This window comes from Stenella coeruleoalba (genome assembly GCF_951394435.1).
Source record: "Stenella coeruleoalba genome assembly, chromosome: 10".
Lineage (NCBI taxonomy): Eukaryota > Metazoa > Chordata > Mammalia > Artiodactyla > Delphinidae > Stenella > Stenella coeruleoalba.
Window position 1 is genome coordinate 104,536,239 of NC_137156.1, and position 19,277 is coordinate 104,555,515.

At 59.5% G+C, this 19,277-nt stretch overlaps 2 protein-coding genes across 5 annotated transcripts in view; both read left to right on the forward strand.

Annotated features, from left to right (window-relative positions):
- Positions 1–16,822, forward strand: part of TXNRD3 (thioredoxin reductase 3) — a 48,632-nt gene extending 31,810 nt beyond the window's left edge. Inside the window, exons 13-17 of one of the 4 annotated variants that reach the window (XR_013830069.1) lie at positions 3,072–3,179; positions 7,275–7,370; positions 9,785–9,919; positions 10,130–10,257; positions 15,787–16,822. Coding sequence is in view for 1 of the 4 variants with exons in the window: in XM_079933344.1 (XP_079789470.1) it covers positions 3,072–3,179; positions 7,275–7,370; positions 9,785–9,919; positions 10,130–10,192 (402 nt within the window). In the remaining 3 variants the exon portion in view is untranslated. Of the gene's footprint in view, positions 1–3,071; positions 3,180–7,274; positions 7,371–9,784; positions 9,920–10,129; positions 10,325–15,786 lie in introns of those variants that run through there. The other 3 variants (XR_013830070.1, XR_013830071.1, XM_079933344.1) reach the window with 3 other exon arrangements.
- On the forward strand, positions 15,139–18,907 carry LOC307192982 (uncharacterized protein C3orf22 homolog; the record flags this gene model as incomplete). Its single annotated transcript, XM_079934354.1, has 4 exons — positions 15,139–15,916; positions 16,896–17,028; positions 17,501–17,547; positions 18,685–18,907. Exons 1-4 carry the CDS (start codon positions 15,828–15,830, stop codon positions 18,905–18,907), a joined length of 492 nt encoding a protein of 163 aa, XP_079790480.1. The 5' UTR covers positions 15,139–15,827.
- Between the last annotated feature and the right edge of the window lie 370 nt (positions 18,908–19,277).

Consider the following 19,277-nt stretch of genomic DNA (forward strand, 5'->3'; position numbering starts at 1 on the left):
TAACGTGCAAGCCATTGTACTGGGTGACGTACGGGGGGCGCCCAGGTAGGGACGTCCTGTCTCCTGACTGGAGGGGTCTGGAAACAGGTCCCGGGTGGATGCTGCTCTGTCACCGGGTGGCAGGGCCCTGCGGCCCGGGGCGGACGGGGCCGGCCTCTGCGCCGGCCCAGCCTGTGGACCTGGTCTAGCCACCCTGCTCCTCCGGGCTCTGTTTCAGCCGACGCATGGCTGACGGTGCATCTGGCGCCCCCTGCAGTCTCCCCACCTCCTGCAGTCTCTGGTCACAGACGAGCCTCTTGCTCTGCGGGCTCTGTCTGCCCGGGCCGACGGCGGTCTCGGGAGCCCCCAGCCCTACGCGTCAGGAGAGCAGGGACCCGTGCGCTGCTGGCAGATGAGGGGCAGCGGGGGAGGTGGCCGGGCCGCATGGGGGCGGGCTCAGGGGGCCTGCTGTGCTGCCCCAGCCTCAGTGCAGAGAGAGGCCTGGCATGTGCTGGCGGAGCGGGGGTCCCGCAGCCGGGAGGGAGGAGTCTGGGAGCCAATCTGGTGTCAGATCATCAAGAATCTGGGAGGCTGCAGCGAGGAGCTTTTACGTCCCCCAGCGTTTCATTCAGAAAGGCGTCAGACTGCAGAAGGTCTGGTGCCAGTCACCCTGTGGACCTCCCACCCGACCGCGCAGGTGTTAATGCCCCCGCCTGCACTTCCGCGTACGTGGATGCTCAGCACAAAGACTGTGCTGCGCTTCTGGAAGTGAGCGGCAGGCGCTTCGCCCCCAGAAAACGCTTTCAGCAAGCGTCCCCTAAGAGCAAGGGTGCTCGCCTCCTAACCACAGCTGCAGCTCCGCGCTGATGGAGTGCGTCACCCACGGGCACACGTGCGCATCGCCCGGCACATCTGGCTTTTCAAGCTCTTAGGTTTCTTTTAATTCGCTAGAGCCCCTGCCTCTATTTACCTGTTTCTTTGCTTTATTTCTCATGATGGTTTTTTTTTTTTTTTTTTTTTTTGCGGTACGTGGGCCTCTCACTGTTGTGGCCTCTCCCGTTGTGGAGCACAGGCTCCGGACGCGCAGGCTCAGCGGCCATGGCTCACGGGCCCAGCCGCTCCGCGGCACGTGGGATCTTCCCGGACCGGGGCACGAACCCGTGTCCCCTGCATCGGCAGGCGGACTCTCAACCGCTACGCCACCAGGGAAGCTGTCATGATGGGTTTTTTGACGGATCCAGGCTACTCTTCTTGCAGAGTGTCTCACGTCCTGGGTTTCTCTGATGCTTTGCCCGAGCTGGTTCAGGTGGGATGTTTGGGGCCCGGCTTCTTCATAAGGAACTCCGTGTGCTGTGTTTCACCACCAGGTGCCCAGCGAGGTCGTGTGTGGAGACCTCGTGGGCACACGGAGGCGTGGGTGGGTGCAGGTGACTGGGACCGTGGCCCTGCTGGCCTCGGCAGGGGCAGGGGTGTGAACAGATGGGGAGCTGTGCCCTCCCCAGGGCATGAGCACCGGGCTCTAGGAAGCACAGCAGTTGCCTGAGGTCCTGAGAAGCGGATCCCAGGGGCGATGGGCAGAGACGTGAGAAGACTGGGCAGCGCCGTGAGAAGACAGGGCAGCGCGTGTGCAGAGAGAGGTCAGAGGACCAGGGCGGAAGGAAGGCTGCAGGTGGGGTGAGGCGCGGGCCCGCTCAGGTGGAGGTCGGAGTTCAAGGTGTGGGACGTGCTTTAGGTGAAAGGGGAAGCTGGGAGTTTCCTGTTGATTTTCCTCAGTTGATGTGAAGCAGGAGAAAAGCACCTGCTGAGAATGAGGCGCCCCCTGTAGGCCACGGGATGCAGGGTTGACGGCCAGACTGATGAGCAGCTGAGGACCTAGGAGAGGTCAGGAGCTGCTGCGTGCAGCCGTCTGCGCTTCTGTGGGTTTCTGTAGCCGTGCTGGGAAAAGAACAAATGCTTGGCTGGTCCGTGATTTGCAGGGCATGGAACACGACGTGTCGGGGCCGAAGGTGAGGGTCAGGCTGGCGCGCGGTGTCCATGTTGTCCACCGGGTGCAGGGACGCCCGGTGGTGTGTGATTGGCTTTTCTTTTGGGCCGCAAAGCAGCGCCTCGCTCAGGCCGTCACATCGACGGGGTTTCTCATGAGGATCCCACAGTAATCTGGAGGGAGAACCAGGCTGTGGTGGGGCTGGGCTCGAGGCTGCTCTGGGCCCCGAAAGGGTGGGGTTCCTGGTTGGCTACCCGTCTGGCTGAGCATTTCTTCCTGTCCAGCCACCACCCAGGGGCTTCACCACTGGGGGCCTCTCCCTTCGCCTCTAGTTCATATCCTACAGAGGGAAGAATTGCATGGACGTGCAGTGCTGGGTCTTGCCCCTTGCCCCTTTTCCTCTTGCAGTGTGGGCAGCCGGTCGCTCCCTTTGGGTTGGAGTCTCCCCTGAGCTAGTCACCTGTGAGCTGTTGGCGGGGTGGGGGAAGTCGTGCGCTGGGCACCGCTGCCCTTGCGGAGCTGTGGGCAGGAAGCACGGTGACCTTCCTCTCTGGCTCTGCCCGCCCCCTTTCTCGGCCCCGCACACGCTTTCTCTCTGTGCGGTCAGTCTCCAGACAGGCGTGCGCCTGTGCTCACACTCGCGCCCCGGGATGCAGGGCTGCTGGGGACGGCGTGTGGGGCTCAGGGTCTGCAGCCTTCCCGTGATGTCCTCCTTTGCTCTGTCCCAGGCTGATAAGGGCCCTGAAGGGTCCCGTCTCCGGGCCCCGCGGTGTGGCGGCCCTCCACGCGCGTGGCCGTCTCCCCGGGGCGGGCTGGGCCGCTCACCCTGCCCTGCGCGGCTGAGCGGCTTCTCCGCTCATCCCTGCGGGGGCGCGGTCACGTGCACGGCTGCGGCGGCCCAGGTCCCGGTGCCATGGCAGCACGTGGTCCCTGCCCCGGGGTTGGGGCGCGCCCGTCTGCTCCGTGACTCAGTTCCCTGGAACGGTGGCAGTGAGGGTCACCTGCACGGGACCGTGCTTGTTGATCTTCCTCTTACAAATGTCGTCGTATGGATTTTCCCTGTAAGAAGCACCACAAAATAAAAGACCGTGGCTGGCTTGTCTTGCAGTGTGACTATGTCAACGCCCCCACCGTGGTGTTCACGCCCCTGGAGTACGGCTGCTGCGGGTACGCGGAGGAGAAAGCCGTGGAAGTGTACCGGAAGGAGAATCTGGAGGTAAGGTGGTGTGACTGTGGCATGTTCAGACCTCCTCTTTTAATCCACGGTTTGTCTTCAGCCACTTTTTATTTTGTAGTTTTGCGAGTTACCATTTGTAGGAAATTGTATTCCTACTTCAGGAAAATTGGAAGTTAAATAACGTAAACCCCGTCTGTAGCGAACTGTAATAATCCCACAGCTGGGGAAAGAAGGACACGCTGCGCGCATCAGGGCTCCGAGCTGCAGCAGGCGTCTGCCTGAGGAAGCTGACGGGAGGGTCGCCGTGCGACCTTCGGGGGCGCGGGAGCGTCCGAGGCCTTGGGCAGGGGTGGGAGCCAGGAGCTGGGAGACGCGTCAGCTCCTCTCCCTGGTGGGGGTTTGTGCGTGTGTGCGGGCAGTGCTGTCCCTGGAGGAACAGAAATGCACGTAGCGGCAGAATGCGGCCCTTCCCTGCTCCGAGTTCACCCGTAGTTCTGGCCTTCGGAGGAGCTGACTGACTCACTGTTGTTCGTCTCAGTTACAAATTATGAGGGACGTCCGCTGGTCCGGGCTGGGTCTGCCGTCCACCCCCTCCCGCTTGGCGTGACGGGAGCCAGACACAGGCAGGACGTGGTCCGGGACCCTCCGCCACCCGCGGGCTCAGAGGAGGGGCAGGTCCGGGGCTGTCGGCCTGCTGGGGGCTCCTCAGACGCCCCGAAGGTGCTCTCGCCTCCCCTCCACCCCTGCCCGTCTGGTCCTAACTGCCTCGTAAGCAGGAGGGGCGGGGAGGTGAAAAGGGTCAGAGGTTTAGGACTACTCGATGTTTGAAGCCAGTGGGTTGAAGTCGCAGGCCCGCCCCTGGCTGCGGGAATCCTCTGAAGCACAGCGCTGAGGCTCCCGCGCCTAATGGCCGAGTGACTTCCGGAGACGCTTCTTTACGTTTCCGGGCTGGGGGACCAGGATGATGACAGACGCTGCTATTTTAGGTGGTGTTTTCGATGGGAAATTCCCATTTTAGAGGACTTTATTTGATCAGTGTTTCTAATTCACTTCTGGTAATAATGAACCACCCGTTTGCAGTGGTGAACTTTTACCTGGGTCTTGGAAAAGTGATGGTAACAATTATGGATTTAACACTTAGTTCTAAAACTTTCTGAAATCAATGAGCAATTAAGCTCGGCGGGCACGTGAGAGGAAGGATGCAGGAGGCTGTACCCCAGATAAAGGGATGTCTCTGTAGGAAGGGTTCCCAGGTTTGTGGGGTTACTTTAAGGTCTCTTTCCTAAGGCTCACTGCAGATCAACTCACCTAGTCTGCATTTTACAGGACTGAAAATTTGATCTATTAGTATTTTTTAAATATTCCAACTATAAAGAGGAATGAGGAAGCCTCTCATAAACACACATGTAGTTTCTTTTAAATGAGGAAATTAGGTGAAAAGCAGATGAGGGTAGAAACAATAAGACAGCGTAAGAAGAAAGATTAATTGGTTCACAGAATTCATGCCGTGAAGTCCGGGGCACTCTCATCTCTCTGATAATGCACTTGTATGCAGAGTATCTGAAGAACTCTTACAACTCAACAATAAAAAAAACCCCAAATGACCCAGTTTTTTAAAGGGCAAAGAATCTGAATAGATGTTTCTCCAAAGAACATACACAAATGGCCAATAAGCACATGAAAAAGTTCTCAGTATCATTAATCGTCAGGGAAACGTACCTCCAGACCTTAGTGAGATACCACAGGGATGACCTGTAAAAACGTTCACCATTTCTGTGGGGTCTTTTCACCTTCTTGACGGTGCCCTTTGAAGCACGAAAATCTTTCATTCTGATGAAGTCCAGTATGTCTTTTTTGTTTTCTGTTGCCAGCCACATGGACTTTTGATGTCACTTTTGATAAATCAGTGCCTAATCCAAAGTCGTGAAGATTGATGCCTATGTTTTTTCTTCTAAGAGTTTTACAGTTTTCAGCTCTTACGTGTGGGTCTGTGGTCCATTCGGAGTTATTTTCTGCACACGTGTGAGGTAGGGTCCGACTTCCTTCTTTTGCATGTGGATGCCCATGTCTCTGGGAACAGCTCCTTCCTAGTAGAGGAAACACCCCCAGTGATCCAGCTGCAAATTTGAGTATAATTGGGAGAGTGGGGATGAGAGTGCAGGGGCCAGGGAAGAACGGCTTAAATCCTCCTCAACAGGGCGAGTCAGTAAGTGCAGCCGAGCACGGAGAGTCGCGTGAGAGCAGCGAGAGCGTGTTGTGCAGAAGCACGGGGGCGACCGACCGCGCGCACAGGACATGCAGGTGGCTGTGCTGACTGATTAAAGGGGGCCCCGGGGCGGCCCAGGCGGCTGGGTTCATCACAGAGCTTGGAAAATCCGCAGATAGTGAGCATAATTTGATTGAGATTAAAACTTTAAAAAAAAAAAAAAAGAGATTAAAACTTTTAAGAAAGACAATCATGGGAGATTCTTTGTTTTGGCCTCTTGCCACGCGGCGTGGGGGATCTCAGTTCCCCGACCACGATCGAATCTGCGCCCTCAGCAGTGAAAGCACCTAGTCCCTGCACCGCCAGGGAATTCCCAGGGGTGATTCTGAATGAGGAGAGTACTGGGGGGAGACCAGTCCTGTCAGAGACTGAAATGTATCCTCTAACTACACTAATTAGACTTGCGCCGGAGTGGCACGCAGGTGGGCAGAAAGATTAGTGGACAGAATTTGGAGCCCAGATTGATTCAAGTGCTTAGAAGAGTTAACGTGTGGTAAAGGTGGTATTTTAAATCTGTGGGAAAGGGCATTCATTTAAGGGTGCTGGAGTCTAAGGGGACAGCCTTCAGGGAAAATATGAAGCTGGGTCCACACTTCACACCCACTTTGAACCAGAAGGATCAGAAACTTAAATAAAGTAAAATCTTGCAAGTACTAGGAGGAAAAACACAGCTCACACACACGAGGAAAGGAGCGGGAGGGTGTGGGAAGAGGTGTGGGTGCAGGGGCTCAGGGCGCATCAAAGCCAGGAGCCTGCAGTTTCAGCAATCCTGTATAAAACCTGGGAGTTTGCACCATTTCTTTTCTTAGCCTTAGGGGTGTATTTTAGGAATACTGTCTTGAGATGAAGAAGCATTTATCTTCTGTTCCTAATAGCCACAGAGATTGACAAGTTTGTATTAAACTATGAGGAAGAGTTTATTTCTCTTCTGTTAAATACACATTAAACCTAATGTTTTTTGTTGCACGTAGCTGTGAACTATGATGTGTTTTAAATAAAATGTCATTTCAACTACGTATGCATTAACCACTGATACTTCCTTAACTTTTAAAATGGTTATTTCTGGACAGTGGGATTTTTTTTCCCACTTCCTTTGTAATTCTCTGCCCTGTGTTATTCTTTTAATAACCGTGTATCATTGCTATAGAAACAGTAAAGACAGTATTCCAACTGTAAAATACATCATCCTGTTAAAGAACAGAGCCAGTACTTCTGTCCCTCCACTGCAGGGGGTAGTTGGGAACACACTCCATCCTGGCAGCGCACACACATCCGCCGCCTTCTGTGTGGAGTGATTAGGCGGAGGGCCACCGGGACGTGTAGCTGCCCCGAGGGGATGAGGGGACGGACGGACGCTGTGTGGTCCGTCCCTGAGGCCTGAGCAGGTTGGGAGCCTTCGAGGTACCCTGGGCTCTGGCCGAGGGGGGCCTTCAGGTGGCGGGGGCAGTGTTCCTCATACCGTGGGTGGCTGGACTGTCTTGTGGCTTCTGCTTCTCCTAGATTTGGTTTGAATGTGACCCTCACAGGAGGCGTGTGAACCGATGCAGGGCAGGACCCAAGGCTTTCTTTACTGTCTCAGCCCCACAGGGCCTGGAGCGTTGGCTGCTTGGAGAGTAGCCCTCTAGGTGCTTGAGAAGCGAAGTTAGTTAATGGGAGATGTTTCGGGACGGACGGCAGAGCAAAGCAAAGGTCACACACTCTGCAGCTGACAGTTAGGAGCTCGCCCAGATGCTCCCGTCAGATTCATAAGCTGGGATCATGCAAGTTTGAACTTCTGAGAGCTGGTACAGGAATTGTCGTCTTTGTATAAGGAGGAGCCTGTCAAGCGGCGGTCTCCATGGACACCGACCTTGGCCTCTCTCTTGCAGGTCTACCACACTTTGTTCTGGCCTCTCGAGTGGACAGTGGCCTGCAGAGACAGCAACACCTGTTACGCGAAGATTATCTGCAGCAAATTCGACAATGTACGTTATACGGTTGGAAGCAGGAATGTTCTGATTGTAAAACAAATCTTTTATTCTAGTATTTGGGTTTTTATAATCTCTTTAACGATAGCTCTAAGGGCCAGGTGGAAATCCTTGAAACTGTTACCCAGGCACCGTGTTTGAAGAGTGACAGTTGGGCAGTGACTTACCTTTTCAAAGTCATCGGAATGTGTCACTCCAGAGCTGTCTAACTTGGCAGTTTAGAACCACACGATCTGTGACAATTCGGGTCATCAGTGATGGAATGTAAGGAGTATGTTTGTGTACATTTGGAAGTCCAGGCATACCTCGAAGGTATTGTGCTTAGGTTCCAGACCACTGCAGTAAATCGAGTTTTGCGTAACATGAGCCGCAAAATTCTTTGGTTTCCCAGTGCTTATGAAGGTTATGTTTACACTGTACGGTAGTCTATTACGTGTGCAGTCGCGTTATGTCTAAAAAGACAATGTACGACCTTAATTTAAAAATATGCTAAAAAACCCTGACCATCACCTGCGCGTCAGCCAGTTGTAGCCCTTCTGCTGGCGCAGGGTCTCGCCTCCGGTGCTGCCGGCCGCTGACTGATCAGGATGGAGGCTGCTGAGGCTGGGATGGCTGCGGCCATTTCTGAGAACAAAGGCAGCATGAAGTTCGCTGCACTGATGGCCTCTTCTTTTCATGAATGATTTCCCTGGAGCAGCAGTGCTGCCTGGCAGTATTTTACCCACAGAACTTCCTTCAAAACTGGAGTCAATCCTCTCAACCCCGCAGCTCCTTTATCAACGAAGTTTGTGTCACATCCTAAGGCCTTTGCTGTCGTTTCAACTATCTTCACAGCCTCTTCACCAGGAGTAGATTCCGTGTTAAGAAACCACTCTCTTTGCTCATCCATAAGAAGCAGCCCCTCATCCGTTCCCAAGTTTCATCGCAAGATGGCAGCAATTCAGTCCCATCTTCAGGTTCCCCTGCCGTTCCCACCACGTCTGCAGTCCTTCCTCCATGAAGTCTCGAACCCCTCAAGTCATCCAGGAGGGCTGGAATCAGCTTCTTCCAAACTCCTCTTCATTTGGATATTCTGACCTCTTCCCATGAATCACAAGTGTTCTCTTTTTTTTTTCTCTTAATTTTTATTGGCCACGCCATGCGCGTGAGGCACGTGGGATCTTAGTTCCCCGACCAGGGATCGAACCCGCGCCCCCTGCACTGGAAGCACGCAGTCCTAACCACCGGACCGCCAGGGAAGTCCCGCAAATGTTCTTAATGGCATCTAGAATGGTGAATCCTTTCCAGAAGGTTTTCAATTTACTTTGCCTAAATCCATCAGAGGAAGCACTGTCTATGGCAGCTATAACCTAACAAAGTGTATTTCTTAAATAATAAGACTTGAAAATCCAAATTACTTCTTGATCTATGGGCTGCAGAAAGGATGTTGTGTTGTCAGGCATGAAAACAACATTAATCCCATTGTCCATCTCCATCAGAGCTCTTGGGTGACCAGGTGCGTTGCCAATGAGCAGTGACCTACTGCCCCTTTCTTGTACTTTTGTCCAAATTTCCATTTCTGGAGTGTCACCCCACCACTCACTGTCTTCCTGGAGCTATGCTGAAAATCACCGACAGGCTTCCATCTCTCAGAAGCTCCTCACTTTCATTAATAAGTGGCTTCCCCCTCTCTGGGCCGCGCCTTCTCCCACTTTGCTGCACGTGCACCCCTCAGAGGTTCCCGTCCACGGCCCCCTGGATGCGCAGCTCACGGGGTATCCGTTTGCCCACCTGCCACGGGAGCCCGGAGAGTGGGGGGCACAGACTCCTGCCGCCTGTCATGCCCTCTCTCTTCGCCTTGTGCACTTTAACCCTGAAGCTCTGGATGAAGAAAAGTGATGAGAAAACATGGACAGAGGAAGCATGAGTGCTGGGAGTGCGCGGGGACGAACCCGCGTCCGCCGGGGCTGCATGCGCGCAGGGACGAGAGCCGCGCGTCCTTACAGCTCGCGGTCCCTGGGGTGGGGTGTCTGCCGAGCCGACTCGGAGCCGGGCAGCCTGCGTCCTGGGCTGGGAGGAGCGCCTGCTGCCTCCGAACTTAGCCTTATCCAGCACCGGCTGTTAGTCGGGGTTTGTCGTGCTGTCATTTAGCGCGCTCTCAGTGTAACGCGGCAACGTCCATCGTACTGACAGACTCCTTCGCGCAGCAGGTAAACTGCCCGTTCCGGCGAATCTGAGCGCGTGTTCACATGGGACGTGCATTTACTGGCTCACCCAGCAGGTTCTTGCAGGGCACGGTTTCACGGTGCTGTTCTCTGCTCAGTTCAGCATTAGAGGTGCTTTTCTCTGGGAGTTGCTGTCAGTTTCAACGGTGAACTTGGGACGACAAGATCCCTCTTCAGGTCCTTAACCTACTGGCTTCCCTTTGGAAGGATCGGGTGATAGGATTTCACGTCCTTGGACCGAAGGCCGGTGAGATCACCCAAGGATTTGCAGCCGCCATGAAATGTGGGCTCACGAAGCAGCTGCTGGACGACACCATTGGGATCCACCCCACGTGTGCACAGGTACGGACACGGGAGCTTGTAGATGTGGACTCGGTGTGGTTTGGAAAGCTGTGATGAAGCATGTTGTCAGTAGGCAAATCTTACATTCATAACTGCTCTGTATGCCTTAAAGGATGATGTTGGTGTCACGTTCGGGACGTGGTTTCTTAGAGCAGAGCTCCAGTACCGACAGCTAAGTGTGGATTCGTGTCGTTTCCTTCCCGTGGGCAGGTGTTCACCACCTTGGAGATCACGAAGTCCTCGGGGCTGGACATCACGCAGAAGGGCTGCTGAGGCTAAGCCGCTGCTGTCGCGTTCCTTGTCCCGCTGCCGTTTCTGTGAAGACGGCGTGCTCTCGGGTAAGCCCGGGGACAGCGTCGGGGCAAGGAGGCGGGACAGCAGCAGTGCCGTCCACCCGCCTGGCTGACGGGGAGGGGCAGCCGCGCTGCGTCCTTGACGTCTTAGCTCGGAGCCGCCAGGTGAGCCAAGACTGACGTCTTCCCCATCAGCTCCCCCGACAGAGCTTTTAATCACACAACTCATCTCAGTCCATGTTCCCGGTTGCTCCTGTTTTTATCCCCTTGCTTTGCTGAGTCCACGGAAATACTTTCTTTTATGAAACTGACTATAAAGTGGGCATCTTCAGTGCATGGGCGTCTGGGACGCCCCCGTAGCTGCCGCAGAGCACTAGTGCGCCACCTTCTCCCGTGGGCACATGTGCAGCCGCCGGCAGACCGCCTCGCCCTCTTCTGGTTCCCCACAGTGACCACCTGGCCGCTCTCCTCTTCGTGTCACTGGACTGAGCAGAATATCTGACGTCAGAGAGAGATGCTTGGACTTCTCATGTTGATCTTAAGAATAATATTAAAAAGTTCTCAATACTGTATTATGTGAAACGTAATTTAAAACTTTTTTTTTTTTTTTGTGGTACGCGGGCCTCTCACCACTGTGTCCTCTCCCGTCATGGAGCACAGGCTCCGGACGCGCAGGCTCAGCGGCCATGGCTCACGGGCCCAGCCGCTCCGCGGCAAGTGGGATCTTCCCGGACCGGGGCACGAACCCGTGTCCCCTGCATCAGCAGGCGGACTCTCAACCACTGTGCCACCAGGGAAGCCCTAGTTTTAAACTATTTAAGTGGTTCTGTTCTCAGTCTGTTTCCTTACAGTCGGGTTCAGTAAGTGAAAAGGTCATGTTACGAGATTCCTTTTGAGTTTGCACCCCTGTCAGCATCTAAAAGGCCCTTGAGGGGGAAGGCCCACCCGGGGCCCTTTGGGAACCTTGTTTTCTTGGGAACAGACCCCCCCAGCACCAAGTTGAGGGTTCCAGGCGGCAGTGCCCTTCTGGGCCGTACGCTGGCCGCCGGCTTCTGTGGTTAGAACATCTGGGCCTACGTTTTAAAAGACGCTCTAAGCCAGGAACCAATCGGGGAGCATCATCTGTGGGCGGTGCTGGGGCGGGGGTTGGGCACCCAGAGTAACGCACACGGGGTCCACTTACAGACTCTCCTTTCCACTGGGGAGGCGGGTGGAGCGATCGGGTCGTGTGTGCCCAGGGTGGCACGGCGAGTCGGGCAGGGGCCGGGCTCTCACCTGGCACGCCCACGGCCAGCCCAGCCCTTCACAGACCCAACCCCCGTGTGAGCTCAGAGGGGCCGACAGGGCCCTGGTCCCCAGCCCGTGCCGACGCTCCGCTGCTGCTCCTTCTAAGCCGTAGTCCAAGACGCCGTGGCCCAGAGAAGAGTCAAGGGAACCTAAATCAGGCTTAAGGACAGCCTGCTGGGAAGTCCGGCTCCTGCACAGCCCTGGAGGCCCGTGTGGACCCATCCACCTCCCTCCCAGGCTCCTGGGAGTCTCCTGACAGCACAGCCGTCTCTGCAAACCTCCTCCTCCGTCTCACTCTCCCTCTCTTCTGTGACCGCGAGGTTGGGCCCGCGCAGACCTCTGGACCAGGCTGGCGTCCCCAGCACTGCTCGCCCGGGGACGGGACACCACAGGCCCCAGGCCAGGCGTGACCGCCCGGCCCGAAAGGCTGCCCCCACCTCAGGGCACAAACAGCTCCGGGGAGGTCCCTGCAGGGCTCCCCTGGGACCAGTCGGCAGGTCAGACCTGCACTGTCCTGCGTCCCTCCCTCGGCAGGTCCCTCGACTAGAACCCCCATCTCGGGGCTGCTCTGGGGACCCCAGCTGACACGCTCCCCACGTGTTCACTCGCAGATAAAGGCCTAGGACATCAGGGCAGGAGGAGGCCTTGCTTTTTACACCATTTGCCTCTCCTCTCCTCTAGTCCCCACTTGGGACACAGGCGCCCTGGCCATGCTCGCCGTTGCTAGTCCGGTGGCGACCCTGACCATTCTGAGCCTGGCGGGGCCTCCATGGGGCAGCAGGCCCCGGAGGTGCGCCCTAACCAACCGTCCTCCCCTGCGTTGGCCCAGCCCGACGGTTCCGGGGCTGCGGCTAGGGCTCAGTCAAGGTCAGCCAGAAAAGGAGCTCTTCTGCCGCCAGGGCGAGTTGTTTGCTATTTCTAGGCCTTCTCTTGCGCTTAGTCTGAAGGAGGGCTGGGGGCTTTGCCACCAAACGTGTAGGCGTGGGTGCTCCCGTCCGGGGTCCTCGAAGCTGGAACACCCGCCAGCCCAGCCCTCACGCAGCCGCCCTCACGGCCACGCCCTGGCCAGCAGGGCTTCAGGCTGGATTCCAAGCCACGTGGCCTAGTGGCTGCAGTGTCACTGATTGTGACCTCAGGGGCTTCTGATGCTGCAGTGAGCCTGTGGGCCTGGCCCCTGGGGCCCTGGGCCGGTGCTCGCCTTGTGCATGGCAGCCAGGACCATAGCCAGCGTCGTTCAGGCGGCCCGGTGAGTAGCTGGCCCCTTGGGGGGTTCGCTCACCCACTCCTTTCTGGCTGCAGGCTCCCTGCTGGGGGGCTGGCTTGGGGGCGTGGGCAGTGCCCCTCACATCGGCATCTTCCTGGGCAGGGTCAGTGCCAGGCCCTGCGATCCGTACCCTGACTGGGTCCCTGCTGGGAGCGGGGAGGCAGCCTGTGTGGCTGGGAAGGGCAGCCCCAAGTCGGCTGGGGGAGCAGCAGTGGGACGGAGGCCTGCCCCGTACCCGGCAGGGCCCTCCTGCCCCACGGGAAGCAGGCTTGGCACAGTTTGCAGGGCCAGGCCCAGGGCTTGGAGGGTCTGCAGGTGGGGCCCAGTGGGCGTGGGGTGCCGTCGCCCAGCCCCTCCAGGACTGCACCACGTAGCCCAGACGCAGCCCGGACCCCACCTCTTCCCCACGTGCTGGGGGAGGGGGGATGCAGGCAGAGCAGTTAACCTTTTGTGTGTGTGTGTGTGTGTGTGTGTGTGTGTGGTACGCGGGCCTCTCACTGTTGTGGCCTCTCCCGTTGCGGAGCACAGGCTCCGGACACGCAGGCTCAGCGGCCATGGCTCACGGGCCCAGCCGCTCCGCGGCACGTGGGATCCTCCCGGACCGGGGCACGAACCCACGTCCCCTGCGTCGGCAGGCGGACTCCCAACCGCTGCGCCACCAGGGAAGCCCAGCAGTTCACCTTTTAGAGCCTCAGTTTCCTTACCTGAAAAATGGGATGATGGTAATATGTCCTCCATCAGATGGAAACATTAAACAAGGTCCTGCACGGAGCTTAACAGGTACTTCACCTCCTGTGCGGACCCAGCCCCGTCCTGGACCAGGGCCCTCTCCTGGCTCCTCGGGGGAGGGCGGCTGAAAGCTTTACCTGATAGCAAAGGGCTGGGGGCCAGGGCCACGGACAGGTCCCTGGTGTCCTCATAACAACCCTGGTCCCACGTCGGAGGCCGCAACGGCCCCCTAGCCTGCGCTGGTGTAGAGCTGCCCCGTCCACACGGCCCTTTGCCGGCGGCAAGTCAGGGTCAGGAGGACTCCTTGGTGGGGCCCGGCCTCCAGGACGCTGTGCTCGGGGCTCACAGGCCAGGGCTTCCCGCGTGGCCTTGTCCAGGTGCTCTGTGCCCAGTGGGGCCATCCAGCCTCACGGCCAGCAGGCTCTGTCACAACGCCGGCGCACCTGCCCCAGGCAGCCCTCGAAGCCCTCCGGGGGAGCAGCCTCGCCCACCTCTCCACCTCTCCCCCAGGAGAGAAAACCCAATCCCCACTGGGACAGCGACCTCCTGGGAACCCAGACCCCAGGCTTGGGAAGGGGCGCCTTGTTTCCTGGCGGCTTTGCTCCAGATTTCAGGAGATCCATTATCATGCAAAGTGTTGTCATGGAAACCCAGCTGCTGGGACTACAGAAGGGTCGGGTGGGCAGCCCCAGCCTGCGATGGGGGCTGGGCTTCAGGTCTGACAGGGAAGGAGGAGCCAGCAGCCAGTGGCTGCCCTGCTGCAGAGGGGTGTGGCGGGGGGGGGGGGGAATGCTGGGGCCGGACGGCGCGCGCGCGCGCGTGCGTGCGTGCCTGCGTGCGTGTGTGTGTCCGCGTGTGCTCGCGCTTGTCTGTGGTCAGACGCGGTGCTGGGGGGACCTGACCAGCCTTCGCCCTCTCCGCCTGGTTCCTGGCGGCTCAGCCAGTCCCACGACGGGGGACAGGTGCGTGCTGCTGTGAGATGCCTTACTTGGGAGCGGCTCCCGCGGCTCGGCAGGGGTGGGAGGTGAAAAGCGGGGAAAGAGGCACTCCACGTGGCGTCCCCACGGTGGGCAACTCCGCCCAGTCCTGCCAGGTCCTCCGCGGGCCGTGCTGTGGGGAGCGCGCCCCGGAGCTGTCCTGGTCAAGGGGCCGGGCAGGCCGGCTTTCCTTCCCCACCCCGTCCCTGCGTCGCCAGCGGGGCTGCTTCCAGGGCACTGGCTCCCGGGAACCTGTCTGGCCCGGCGCAGTCAGACCCGCCCCTCAGGTACGTCCGTGGGTGGCTGACAGCATCCACCCGATCCCCACTTGGAACCAGGGCCTCGGCCGGCGCTTCGGGACCTCCCACGCTGGGAGCCGCCGCGCCTGTGGAGCACGGGGTGCCGGCAGGTGGCCGGCATCGGCCCATGAAGGTCACGCACGTGCGGAGGAGCTGGTCAAGGGGCACGTGAAGCCCCAGTGGTCAGGGCTTAACCCCAGCCCTTCTCAGCCCTGACTTGGGTTACCCTTACTCTTGGGTGCCTTAAAAGAGAACCACTCGTAACTGCTGGGCAGGGAAAATGACCCAGCGACTCGAAAACCATGTAGCAGTTCCCTTTAAAACTAACAATGGGCCTCCGTCAGCCTGGTGACTGCACTCCTAGGCGCCTACAACAGAGACAGTCTTGTCTTCGTGCAGAAACTCGTACGTGAACTTCTGCAGCAGCTTTATTCGTAACACCTCCAGCCTGGGAGCTGCCCCGGGGTCCCGTGGGTGACAGTCGGTCCAGCTCAGCCCTGGGCGGGAGCCCCCGCACACCCAGCCCTGCGACGGCAGGAGGACACCAGTCTCCGAAGGGCGCCGGCCGCGCGATCCCACCCGTACAACCCCGTGCAGCCACGTCCTCACACAGAGGGGAGCAGATCCGTGGTGGCCGCAGCTGGGGTGCGGTGGAGGGAGGCTGTGGCTGCCGGCAGGGGAGCGGCTGGGAGCCTCCTGGGGCCGGTCAGCCGAGCGTCCCCTCGACCGTGGGGCGACACGGAGCCGCACAGGGCATAGAACCGCATCGAGCTGCACGCTCGCTCACACACACACTCATCCACATACAAACAGCCGTACACCCTAACACACAGACACAGACACACTATACACACAGCAGAGCAAGCATCCTGGAGCAGGGTGCTGAGCGGGGCCCCGGCTCACCGGCAGCTCACAGCCCTCCCCTCGCCCCGTCTCCTCGGCAGACAAGGGTGGGCGGTCAGTCAACGGGAAGCCATGCCGTCCAGGTCCCGACTGGCTCTTCCCGCCTGTCTTGCAGCTGTGGCTGAAGGGCGAACCCCAGCTTAGCCCCCTTCTGCAATGGACGTGAAGGCCCCCAAGGGGTCCCACCAGGGTAAGAAGAGTAAGAACAGGACCGAGGAGAAGTTTGCCAGGAAGTTTCCGTACAGGTACCAGACCCTGAGCCCAGGCCCTGAGGGCGGACCCTGACCCCTGACCCCAGACCCTAACCCCGGGCCCTAAGCCCAGGCCCTGACCCCAGACCCTGACCCCAGGCCAAGCCCTGCCTCCCCGCAGGTACCCTAGGAACGCACTCTGGGGCACAGAGCCGGAGAGGGGCGGTCCTCTGTCCACAGGGAGCTCCCTGACCAGCTCTGCGCTCCGTGACGGTGGGGGTCCACCTTCGCCCCCATCCCACCCTGAGCCAAGGGCCTCCAGAGAGGGGCCCAGGGCCCCCGGGCCCCCCCCAGAGCCATGGCCAACCGCTTCCTTTGGTCCAGTGGCCCTGACACCCGTTCACAGCACCTGCTCCTGTGAGGGTGTGATGGGATCCGGCTGCGGGGGGGGGGGGCAGGGGAGGAGTTTGCAAAGCCCCAGGGCACTCAGGAGCCAGCAGAGACCGCAGTATGCTGAGCAGGCAGGCGGGGCCTGGGAGGGAGTGGGAGGACCGCCAGCTGCCCAGAGCAGAACCTTCGGGGCACACGGCCTCCTCACGAGCGCCCGCAGCAGGCTGGGCTGGACACCTCACCTCCACCCTTGTTCTGTCGCCAGGCCCCAGACTCTGTCCTGTGAGGCCCAGTGTGGCAGATGCACGTGGCAGAGTGGCCCTTAGGTGAGGCAAGGGGAGGCTTACACCTGGGGCCTGGGGCTCCCGGGGCCAGGCCGCTGCTGCAGGGCCGAGACATAGCTCTGGGCCAGCTGCTGGCCCAGATCTCAGCTCCACTGCTTCCTAGCTGTGTGACCTTGGGCAAGTCACTTAACCTCTCTGTGCCTCAGTTTCCCCATCCATAAAGGGCAGAGCAATACCTACCTCCCGGCATGGTTATCAAGCACTCAGAGCGGTGCCTGGAACATGGAAAGTTCCAGGCGAGCGAGAGCTATTCCACGTGGCTGGGCTGCAGCCCCCCAAGAGGCCAAGTGCTCCTGTAGGTTTTCCTGGCTGACGGAGACCAACGCGGAGCCCCTGCAGCCCTGGGAGGTCACGAAGACGAGCAGCTCGCTGCGGGAGCAGCTGCCCCTGCAGAAGACGTTGGTGCCCACGAGGTCCGTCCCGGTCAGAGGGTGAGTCTCAGGCCGGATGTCACCGGCGCTGCCTGCGGACCGCGCCACCCGGCCTTCCACCTGGTCCACACACGAACACACCACGTCCAGGCTGAGGAAACTGGGGCCCCAGGGAGACACTAGAGCCCGCGGTCCCTCCCGCAGCCGGCAGGGCAGCTCAGGCGGGCCTGGCCTCACCTGGGGCCTCGTCCACGGGTGGGGAATCAAGGCCGAGCGTAGAGTGGGTTGGAGGGGCCGGCAGGGGACCCGAACTGGGCAGCGCGCGCGCGCACGCACATACACACACACACACACACACACACACACACACACACACACCGGGGGTGGGGGGACGACACGTAGCGAAACACCCAGACATCCTGATAAGGACCCTGCACGTGCAAACCTAAAGACGCACAGACACACCCACTCGCCCTGAACCGGGACTGGCACTCAGGTGTTAGACATAGAAGGGCCTCCCCGCTGCCCCCCAGGACCCCAGCCCCAGGCCCACGGACTGCGACTCCTCCAGCAAAAAGACGTGAGTGGCCACGCAGGTCCTCAGTGCTGAGGCCGGTGTCTGTTCCGAACCGGGAGGCCCCTGGCTCCACACTCCGTGTATAACCCTGGCGAGTCACAAAGATGCACACCCTCCCCTGAACGGACACCCCGAGAGGCAGCGCACACGTGCACACCCGCACACGCACCCCTACGGAAGCGCAGATGGTGCCCATCCCCCACCCACGCTGGCCCAGGCTGCGGTCCTGCGTCTCAGCACCCCTCCCTCACTGACAGGCTGGGGGCACAGGTGTCGCTGGGTCTCAGCTTCTCCTGTGAAGGGTCAGGCAAGTCACGGTCCTGTGCTGGCAGTCGGGTTGTGCGTGGCCGGCTCCTTTGTGCTGGACGGAGGGAGTCTGAGGCCTGCCCCCCGGACTGCCCTCCCTCACACCCTGAGCCCCTTGCAGTGGGTAGACCACCAGGTGCTAAAGGCCAGCGCTTATTTGAGGGGTAATGGGAGCCACTGAAGTCTGGGAAACAGGAGTGGGAGGGTGGCCTCACCTGGAGCTGGGGAGGGTGGTCCAATGGCGGAGTGGGGAGCCTGGTCCACGGGGAGCAGGGAGCTTGGTCCAATGGGGAGCTGGGGAGGGTGCTCCACTGGAGGAGGTGGGGAGCTTGGTCCAATGGGAGAGGTGGGGGGTGTGGTCCAATGGGGGGTCCAATGGGGGAGGTGGGGAACGTGGTCCAATGGGGAGCTGGGGAGGGTGGGCCAATGCAGGAGGTGGGGAGTTAGGTCCAATGGGGCAGGTGGGGAGCGTGATCCAATGGGGGAGCGAGGAGGGTGGTCCAATGGGGGAGGTGGGGAAGGAGGCCTAGAGGGGGAGGGGAGGGGAGGGGAGGGGAGGGTGGTCTCGGAAGGTGGCTGGGGAAGGTGGTCCCCGGGGGTAGGAGTCCGCACACGCTGTGATGTGGTGGCACACGCTGTCGGTCCCTCCTAAGATGGGCAGGCATGGGGCAGAGCGCGGGAGGCGTCCGGCTGCTGGATGCCTAGGCGGGTGGCTGTTGGGAGGCGGCGTGTCCGCGCTGGGAGCAGAATCTTGGTTGCGCCCCGGCTGACTTCTCTGAGGGGGGTTGGGGAGGCTCCCGAGGGTCAGCGCGGCGCTCTGTGTGGCTTCTCTAGGCTGGGGGCCCCGGATTTCCCTCCACTGTCCAGCCTCCGGCCGCCACCGTCACCACCAAGCAACGTCTGGGAGCTGGTGCTGCTGAGCCGCCGCTTCCCCGGGTCCGCGCTTCCCCCCACCGGCCGATGCCGCCCGCCCCCCCGAGGGCCCCTCCTGGAGCCCAGCTCTGCGCCGCCTCTCTCTCGGCCACCCGCTCCCCGGGCGCTCAGGGCAGCGGGCTAAGGTGACCTGTGGGGAGGCGGGCAGCCCTGAGGAGCCCCGGAAAGGTCGCCCCGCGAATACACGCTGCAGGTTCCCACCCCCTTGGAAGGTCGTCTGCATGTCCGGCTGTGTGTTCTCATCCGTAAAAGGGGGTGACGGTCAATTCTGCAGCGAGTGAATATCATTTCCAAGAATCTACCCCAAAGCTATGCCCACACATGTAAGTAAAGATGTTTGGACAACGGTATTCATTCCAGCGCCGCGGGAAATAGCAAGTGATTGGAGACCACCTAAATATCTGTTAATGGCGGCTTTAAATCCTGCCACAGCTGCACCGCGAAGCGTTAGACAGGCATTAGCAAGAAGCAGCCCTTTACATGCCAATCTGGAA